This window comes from Anneissia japonica, unplaced genomic scaffold, assembly GCF_011630105.1.
Source record: "Anneissia japonica isolate Jap-2015-1 unplaced genomic scaffold, ASM1163010v1 scaffold287835_len3118868_cov185, whole genome shotgun sequence".
Taxonomy (NCBI): domain Eukaryota; kingdom Metazoa; phylum Echinodermata; class Crinoidea; order Comatulida; family Comatulidae; genus Anneissia; species Anneissia japonica.
Window position 1 is genome coordinate 2,227,225 of NW_022737223.1, and position 10,662 is coordinate 2,237,886.

Consider the following 10,662-nt stretch of genomic DNA (forward strand, 5'->3'; position numbering starts at 1 on the left):
GTATTAGGGTAGTCGCCACTACGCCAAATTCAGAAATTGGGGTTGTCGCGGAAGCTGTCACAACCCCGATTTAGCCAGTAAGGTTTGTGAGCATGCGCAGATGTCTGTTACGCTCTATTAGTTCGTAGTAGACTGGCCGCGTAGTCAAAACGAAAAATGCCTAATACCTCCATGATAATACCTCCATGGTATATATATGGCTCTGGCTGCGTAGAGCGTATCGTTTTTTTACGCTCTCAATGAGCGTTGTTGGCTCTCTTATACCGAGATGATGGATTAGCCGCTTTTCATGAATCACCACGAAAGATTGAAATAATAAAGAAAGACTTATGCAAGATATTCAGCGAAAACAATTTAAGGCTAAAAATTGAAGCAAATAAGAACTCAATCGATTATCTCGACATAACGCTATACTTGAGAACAGGATCTTTTCGGCCGGACCCACTTTACGCGTAAAATATGAAAATTCGGAACCCATTTTCTTAAATTTTACCCATCTGAAGCTAAATATGAGAAATCTGGACACATTTTTCAAAAGTGGACCCATTTTATGCACAAAATTACCGGTACATAATTTTGACCCATTTTCAAAATGTGGACCCATTATTTGTGGACCCATTAGAAAAATTGTGTGGGACTGTCCCAACTGCTGGCTACGGCATTGCATACCCTCTACTCCAGTGACCAAGTTAGCTATGGGGATATATTCGATCTGCTGTGCACATTTTGCTATTAACAAAGCACATAAGCATGCTCTGATCAAAGTTTTTAGGCCTATTGGGCACTATTATCACTCCCATATATAATTCTGTATTCACTGATTCAGGCCATGAAACTTAAAGTTGGTAAAAGTGCGATATATATAATATATATTGTACTACGTATTTTTATGACATTAAAGTAGTATCTGTATAATAATACATATAAATCAATATTCCGGCCCCGAAACCTAGACTCAAACGTGCCGGAACTGTATAAATTCACTTTAATTTATTTCGATTTTATTGAACAAACTTATAAAAATGGCTTGAAGTTTTCGTTGCTCGTCACACATTACAAAAAAAAAATAAAATAAAATAAAAAAGGATACAATATACACGTTCTACAGATCAGACGAAAAATGGTTAAAAAAGATTGTTAAAATTGAACAAATACCATACAGTATAAAATTTGCATATAAAACACCAAGAGCATTGTCATTTAAATTAAAAGCATGAAAACAGGTATATGACTTGACACTATGGATTTCTTATAGGGATCATCCATCAACATTTTTAAAAGAGTACAAAACATACGCTTTAGGGGGGGGGGGTTGAAAGTGTAGGCATAAGTACCGGTACTCTTTTATGAAAAACATAAAATGTTGATCTCAAAATGACACAAATCAACATTTTATTGTGTACACTTTTGGGGGGAGGGAGGGAGTAACAGAAAAGAGTATGTTTTGTACTCTTTTGATGATAATTATGGATGACCCCTAAGTAAAATAGTAATACATTCTAAACAATTCCCTTTCATAAATAAACTTTTTCTAGCCCCGAATTCTAGATTCCAAAAAAATTTCTAAATTTCTTAAGTAAAATAGTAATAAATTTTAAACAATTCCCTTTCATAAATAAACTTTTTCTAGCCCCGAATTCTAGATTCCAAAAAATAAGGATGATGTTCAGCGGGGGATGGTTTTACTATGAATCACTTTAGTAAGAGAGTAATTTTGTTACATGTATAAAACTTTGTGTGCCTGATTATCGGTCTCGCCAATTTATATGACTGTATAGGCCTAGGCCTACTATCGAACTGAACCAGGGTCCCTGGGAACCTAGTTACACCACTATCTAGAGGTGGTTCAAAATGTGCTCACCTCAGCCCCAATCATGGTGAGGATTAACTCTAGTTCCCACTCACTTAAAATTCTGTGTCTGCAAAAAACATTGATAGGGAGGGGTAGAGGCTTTACAGGGTGCGGCAAGCTGCTATTTCCGAGTATCCAAAAGGTGCCATATTTCCAAATTTTCTCACCTCTGCCCCAACTATGTTGGGGCTGAAGGCGGTATGAACTATATTTCTATGCTAATTTTAACTTTTTTTGCTGGCTCTGAGGGGAGCGACTCATATATGTTTTCAGCGTGAGCATCTATTTTCGGACATTCAGAGGTGTCAAAAAGCTGTTCGCCAACCATGGTGGGGCTGGGGGTGGATATGCTCTCAGGCTCCACTATCTTTAAAATCCTCGTTCCGTGGGTAGGGATAGTGGCCCCAGGATTTGCCTGACGGGGTCAGAGGTCCCAACGTGATGAGGGGGAGATGTCCCCAACGAAAGAAGTGAGCGTGTTCGGACGTCACTCAAAATCTCTCGAAAGTGTCGCAGGGGGAGAAGCCCCCGAAAAATATGACAATTATTTAGTGGTTTCAAAAGCTTATTTCATCAATTTTGGAGTACTGTACTGTACATTTTTTACATTACCGAAGTTCTAGTAGGGCCCCTTCGTTCAGATACCCCCTGTCGGACTTGTTAGAAACCCTGTCAGGAAATTTCTGGCGTGATGATTGGTATCTATCAATATTAGGACGCCGGGCGACTGGTAGGATGGCTACTAGATGATGATGATGATTATTATTATTATTATTATTATTTTTTTTTTTTTTTTTTTTTTTTAATCATTATTATTGTTGTTGTTGTTTTTATTATTATTTTTATTTTTATTATTAGGCCTATTATTATATACTGGTAATTGAAAAATAATATAAAAAAGTGTCCGTAATAATAATAATAATAATAATAATAATAATAATAATAATAATAAAGATGATGTATTAAGATGATAAAGAAAATGATAATGATAATAATAATAATAATAATAATAATAATAATAATAATAATAATAATTAAGATGATAATGATGTAAGAAAAGAAAAATATTTTGCGACTAAGCCTATCCTGCCTATCTTTTTATATATTCGCTAATAATATAGTTAAGTTTAGTTTTCTGGGGCTCCAGACTTTTGTCATGGTGATTTTGTGGCTTTTGGGGCCCCAAGACACTGAATAAATAAATGAAATGAAATGTACGGACATTATCTTATATTATATAACAACAACAACAACAGCAGAAGCAGCAAATTAAATTATATAATTATTATTATTATTATTATTATTATTATTATTATTATTATTATTATTATTATTATTATTATTATCATTTTCTTTATCATCTTAATACATCATCTTTGTTATTATTATCATTATCATTATTATTATTATTATTATTATTATTATCATTACTAGTATTATTAGGCCTATATTATACTAGTAACTGAAAAATAATATAAAATAATGTTTGTACCGGATAGTCTCAAACTATTTTTCATTTTCTTTCTTGACTAGTAATAATTGTCTTCGGTTTTTAAAATGGTCAATTTTGTAAATTTCAGTATGTTTTACAGTCAACAGTAATAAGTACTTGCTGATTATAGTTAATTAAAACAACTTATCAAGTTTACCTAAAAGTATAACTACTATGAGGCTTTATATGTCTCGTTTTAGAGTTATTTAATCGTGAAAAGTGTCTGCCATTTTACAAAATGCTAACTCAGAACCCATTAAGATGAGCCTCTTAACCCCTGGAGCTAAATGGTACTGCAATTTTTTTATTCGGTAAATAACATTTATTATTATTTTGTGAAACATAATGTTTTCATTATTACAGTTGAATCCCACGCCCTGTCGATGTCCAGAGCTAATGGACGTCTGGTGTCGAGTCATTCTTTACATCATTCATCAGTAAGGGGTTTAACCGATTGTGTACAACTTTGTTTGCGTCACTTTGAAGAATGTTCCTCTATAGCTTACGATAGAGACAGACAAATGTGTGACGTATTCGCCAGTAAATCTGAATATCAATTAGTCACGCTGATGTTCCCAACGAATGTACTGCTGTACACGACACCAACGTATCGCGATTGCACTGAAGTCAAGCAACGACTGAGTGGTGAAAGTGGTGTTTACCAAATTAAACCATGCTCATCGTGTGACGCGTTTCTCACTTATTGTGACATGGACACTGATGGTAAAGCGTGGACGGTAGGTTTCAAAATACAGTTAGCCTTCCAATTACAGACCCCCTAATTCCAAGGTCCCTCGAACTTGAGACCACCTTTTAAAAGTAATTTAACACGTGGGCTGCCAGCGACGAGTATACTCTCCCACAGGGTGTTGCTGAGGGCGCCAGGAACGAGTATACTCCTCAAAAACGGGGGAACATTCTAGCGTTTATAACTTCTTTATTATAAAATGTACCACCACAGACTCAACGGCTGGTAGTTCGGGGAAGATACACCTAGACGATAACGTACAAATGACATATGTATGTTTGTTGTGTTATGTTGCCGGTAGTACACTCGAGCGGTACAAGTGGGGGCGCCCTTTGAACATATACCACATCTACGGCTCTGATATACCAACCCATGCAAAAAGAGGACGAGATAACTCGCACTTGGCATAGTCAGCAAGAAGTTCTATCACAGTGCCATCGACGAGTATACTGGGCCCCTAATATTTTCCCGCCAATTTATTAGACACATCATTTTGATGATATATGACTAGATAAAATTTCAAAAAAGTATGTTTGTACATGTAAACTTGTTTTGGCACACGGGAAGGAACCGTCAGAAAAGGTCTGGCAGTCAACGTGTTAAATCCTTCAACACAAAGTTAACCCTCTAATTGGAGACCGAGGCCATTGCCGGATACCACATTTTCAGGCCCAAAAGTGGTCTCTAATTTGAAATTAATTATAGACAAAAAGTGTTAGAGGAAGAAGGAGATATAAAATGAATTTTGTGCAAATACATTATTTAAATCATGTCTCGTTAATTAGTTTATAATTGTTAAAAACTGGCCGGCATTACAGTTGCCTAGGCCTAAGTTTCTTAAACATATGAATAACGTACTGTAGTGCCTCTTTAGCAAAATAATAACGGTCAGTTGTGTACTTTACTGCTTTCGTGGCCTAGAACTATTTAAGATAATACAATTAATATCTTAGGTATTTCAGCGACGGAAAGATGGGTCTGTAAATTTCAACCAGAATTGGCAAAATTATGCGTCTGGATTTGGTGCTTTGAGTGGCGAGTTTTGGCTCGGGAACAAAGAAATCCACACTATTACGTCGTCAGCAAAGTATGAATTTCGTATAGATATGGTTACCAAAGATGACAACGCTTATCACGTCACCTACGAGTCGATTGAGATTGGAAGTGAAGCTGAAAATTTCAGACTAAATTTGGGAGATTACATCGGTGTTAAGTCTAATGCAAGTAAGCTTACTACATTTAAAGTTTTAAACTATTTTTTTAATATAATTTATTTTTTTGCACCTCCACAAACATACGCTCACATAAAATTATTAAATTTAATTAAAAATTTATTCATGACGTTTTTACAGTGCAATCACTTAATTAGCAGAATGTTTAAATCTACTGAGCAATTAAAATATACATCCAGAAATTAAATATAATATTTAAAAAACAATTAAACTTTGGAATAAGTTAAATGGACACAGACTTTAGCTGATTACTTTGACGTGCCCAAACTTCAGATATTCATTTTATAAATTCAAGCAATGGTTGCAAGAATGTTCATGAGCAATTAAGTTAAAGTATTAAAGCATGTAAACCTGCTACCTACCTGGGAATCTGTCGTGCTCAAACGAGTAATTTCAAATTCAAAATATTGGAGGCAAGATTGGAGGTCATACATTACGTAATTGGCTGCAGTTACATCACATGTTAAGCCCTGCACAAATTATCAAATTTTCTTTGACAAAAACCTAGTGTATGCCTATATATGGTCATAATGTGATGTCAACATGACCATATTTAGGCATGCCACATATTTTTGAATGTGATTCTGGATAGCGCACGTGTACACAATAGACCTTTCCGGAGTGTCAATCAAACTTAACAACTGACTAATCAGAACAACGCTAGGAATACGCGCGCGTCTCACAAACACACGTGTTGTCCCACAAACGCACGTGTTTGCGTATGTTTTAACATTGTCGTCTTGTGGGACCTTAGCAACAATATCCAATGGGCGGGGCTTAGCGGAAAGGTCCATTCAATCGGCTTGCTCATGGCCAATTTGCTGCCATTGTCGACACAGCGGTTTGACTGTTTATTTTTCTTCATTTATTTGATTGTATTCAATCAGCTTTACCCAATACATAATTAAATAATAATATAGCCTATCATATTTTGTTAGTTTATTGAACAAAAATCTGCAACCTGAAGACAAAATTAAGCCTTTTAATTAAAGTGATGATTTTTAAAATGCTAATTGTTGAACCCAACGGAATAAACAAAATTACTGGAAGCAACTTCCTTCTTTACAAAGTTCTTTTGTTTACTATCCTTATGCACGTGACATGGCCGGCGGAACCGGGGGGGGGGGGCGGGGGGGGCCCGGGCCCCCCACTTGCCCCCCCCCCCCATTTTTTTTGCAAAAAATAATGTCTTGAGACTTTTGTGTGACCGAAAAAAAAAATTCTAGACCTACCATTTCAGGACCCGTTATTTTTTTATTTTTTTTTATGTTACAATCAGAAAATTAGAATTTTGAAGAACATAAAAGTCATTAAAACACACTTCAAATGTCGGGAAAGCTCATTCCCGCTATCTACGAATTAAAATTTTCCCGGGGAGAACCCCCAGATCACCCTTTCTTTTTAGGATTTATCGATTCATGGGAAAAAAGAATACGCATGCAACTACTCATTTATTTATATAGGCCTATGTATACACACATAAAATAAAAAATGAGAAAAATTTAACTGACCATTTTCAAGAGGGGAAAACCTTAAATTTTGAAGAACTTAAAAAGTCATTTAAAAGACATTTCAGAAGTCAGGGAAGGTCATTTCCCGCATTCTAGAAATCGAAATTTTCCCGGGGGAACCCGGACCCCTTTTTTCTTTGGGGTTCATTGGTTCTATTGAATCATTTTCAAGAGGGGGAAAACCTTAATTTTTAAAGAAATTAGAAGTAATTAAAAGACACATCAGAAGTCGGGAAAGCTCATTTCCCGCTTCTAGGGATCAAACTTTTCCCGGGGAAGAACTCCCCGACCCCCTTTCTTTTCGGGATTTTGGGAAAAAATTACCTGACCGTTTTCAAGAGAGGAAACCTTGAATTTTGAAGAACTTAAATTAAAATCGCTATAAGATACTTCAGAAGTCGGGAAAGCTCATTTCCCACCATTTAGAAATTAACATTTTCCCAGGAAGAACCCGAACCTCCCTTTTCTCGTTGGGCTCATTGATTCATTATAATAATTTTCAAGAGGGGAAAACCTTGAATTTTGAAGAACTTAAAAGTAGTTAAAAGACACCTCAGAAGTCAGGAAAGCTCATTTCCCGCCTTCTAGGAATCAAAATTTTCCCTGTTGAGAACCCCCGGACTCCCCCTTTCTTTTTGGGATTTATGGGTTCATGGAAAAAATCGTATGCAAATACTCAATTTTTTTAATGAATGTATACACACATAAGTCCTGTCTACTGTAATAACAATGAGATAGATTTACCGGACCGTTTTCAAGAGGGGAAAACCTTTAATTTTAAAGAACTTAAAAGTAATTAAGACACCTCAGAAGTCGGAAAAACTCATTTCCCGCCATCTAGGATTCAAAATTTTTCCGGGGGAGAACCCCGGGACCCCCGCTCCCCCCGCTCCTTTTCTTTGGAGCTTATCGATTCATTGAAAAAAGAATACGTACCGTATGCAACAACTATTTTTTTTTTTAAGTACGGTATGTATACACACATACATAACAGGCCTATTTACTGTAATAAGAATGAGAAAGTTTACCTGACCGTTTTCAAGAGGGGGAAACCTTGAATTTTGAAGAACAAAGTCATTAGAAACCTAGCTCAAAAGTCGAGAAAGGTTATTTCCCGCCATCTAGAAATCAAAATTTTCCCGAGGGAGGACCCTCGGATCCCCTTTCCTTTTTGGGAAAAATGTTGACCCCCATCCCCTAGGTTTTTCCAGATCTGCATGATTCATATTCCCATTCATCTTATAAGTGGGCACCCGCCCCCCACTTTGAAAAACGTTCCGCCGGCCCTGCGTGAGTGTGGAGGGATAAGATGCTTAATCGGATTTGAATTCACAACAAAGCCTGGTTGGAAGGCGTCTCAAGAAACAGCACAAGGTCCCGGGTCGAATCCCGGTTGGGGCACCTATTTTTTCACATTCGCAGATATTCCTCTATACACATATATTCCTGTCTCTTATACACATCTAGATGTGTATAAGAGACAGGTATATATATATATATATATATATATATATATATATATAATAACACAAGATTTTATATGTCATATAGGCCTATATACATTAATTGATTGGTTGACTAAATTGACTGGTTGGCTGATTGAGAATGAGAAAAAGATATGTAAATAATATATCGATTGATTGATTGATCATGTGAATGATTGACAAAGTTTCGATAAATGTTATATCAGTCAATTGAGGTGGAAAAATGTTATATAATAAAATGAAATAAAAAGAAAGAGCGTGCTAAATGTCTAAATAATGTCATCCGTATGTTTTGATTGTATATAGTGAGTTAAAATGGATGAATGGAGAAAGAAAAATGAGACGATCCCACAAAAAACAAAAGTAAAAGTTTTTTAGGTGGTGCGTGATCTTAGCAAAATTTAAAAATGCAAAGTGGAAAATATTTGAAACGAGTATTAGAAATGTGAATATAACAAATGTATACGTAAAATTATACGCCGAAGTATCCACGAGCACTCACCCTCCCCCCACCACCCCAACGCTTCTGAGTATTTCATATAGGCCCTATCCTGTGAAATAATCTAGACAATGCTAAAAGACGTTTTCATATATGCTTTGCCAAAATAATTCAATTAAAATTATGAATAGCTCATATTAAAAGGGAACAATTTAGTCATTAAATTTCAACCAGAAACAGATAAAAAAAAAAAATAAAATAAAAAAAAAACAAAAAAAAAACAAAATAAACAATTGATTTACAGACATTTTACTACAAATCTCTTAAAATTGATTACTAGAAAATATTAACATGTAAAATAATACAGGAAATGTATTATTTGCATGTCCATTAATTGACGGGAATATTATTATAATTTAGATTTTAAGTGTATCTAATAACTTACAAAATATAAAAATAAATTAAGAAATTGGATAAATTCGGAATGGATTTTATTTTACAGTTTTTTTTTAGCTCATGACAGTTAGTATAACTTTAAAATGTTTTTAACATAAATTGTTTTTAACATAAATTGTTTTTAATAGCATGAATAAAAACAAATGATAATAATAATTATTCTCATAATATTAATTTTTCAAAGAACTTGTCTTTTGTATTGCTTATTAATTTTGACTATGAACAAATATTAGTAAAAATTTTTACTGTGTGTGTATGTATATTTTTATATACGATTATTATGCTTTAAGTATTTCTTATTTTGTGTTTAATGTTAAATGAATGGAATAGCACTGCTCTTGAATACAGGCCTGGTGCATAGGTCAATGATATACCCTACACTTGAACGTGAAATATTGTATCTATAAGGTCATTTGGTTTTTGATTATGTTTTGAATGAAGATATTACTGAAGATGAAATCATGCACAAAAGGACACTCTTAACCAGCCGATTCTACCTAATTGATCAGTTTCTGTGACAAATAAAATGCTGATACACTTCTATACTGGTGACAGCACCAATCATCAATCATCTGATCAGAATCCTCTAATCAGGTTTGGTGACGGCACCATGAATGGTGATGTCACCGAAATTGATACTTATCAGAACTATTAGGTAGATTCGGGTGGGAATCTGATGGTAGCTCTTAGCTGATCAATCGTCTTGTTATGTTTTACAGTTGATGGGCTTCTCTGCGGTGGGACTGCAATGTGGTGCAGCAATGGTATGAGCTTCTCTACACCAGACAGAGATAACGATAATTCCGATGGTTCCTCCTGCAGTATTTCGAACAAGTGTGGTTGGTGGTTCAACGCATGTTACCGTTCTAAACTTAATGGTGAATATAAACAGGGAATTGTCTGGGACATTTACAGGATGCATTATATTTTACGATTCTCAGAAATGAAAATGCGAAGAATCGTCTGAGGACAAAAAATGACGCTTTATTATGCCTTGCCTTTTATTATTTATTTTCATATTTGCATACTTTTGAATCTCAATTTGTGATCTGTTGTTAGATTCCGCTGAATTACATGGCAGTGGCTATCGGCACTGCCGTATAGTCCAGTCCGAAATGTAGCAATATCAGAGGTTGCATTTTTTTTTGCTATATTTTTAAAAAATTGGATATGATGTAGAGTAGACATTGATAAATTAAAAAAGTATGTGCAACATTTTTTTTTTCATACGTAAGGGGGGTTGCCAGCAGTTTCAAAATGGCTGCCATTTTTTCCTAAAATTGTCACTAATATTGTAAGTTTATGTTATTAAAATGCAGCATTCAATTGGAAATTCACTCATAACAATGACAACAACAGTTAACTAAATATTGTACACATTTTTGAGCTATTACAATTTAAAATGGCTGCCATTTTCCATTATTTTAGCTTTTTAGCATACATATTAA

At 34.9% G+C, this 10,662-nt stretch overlaps 1 protein-coding gene across 1 annotated transcript in view; it reads left to right on the forward strand.

Moving 5' to 3' along the window:
* Window positions 1–10,309, forward strand: part of LOC117117150 (fibrinogen-like protein 1) — an 11,603-nt gene extending 1,294 nt beyond the window's left edge. Inside the window, exons 2-4 of the mRNA XM_033261361.1 lie at window positions 3,708–4,081; window positions 5,046–5,316; window positions 9,934–10,309. Coding sequence (XP_033117252.1) covers window positions 3,708–4,081; window positions 5,046–5,316; window positions 9,934–10,181 — 893 coding nt within the window. The 3' untranslated portion in view covers window positions 10,182–10,309. The remainder of the gene's footprint in view (window positions 1–3,707; window positions 4,082–5,045; window positions 5,317–9,933) is intronic.
* The last annotated feature ends 353 nt before the right edge of the window (window positions 10,310–10,662 follow it).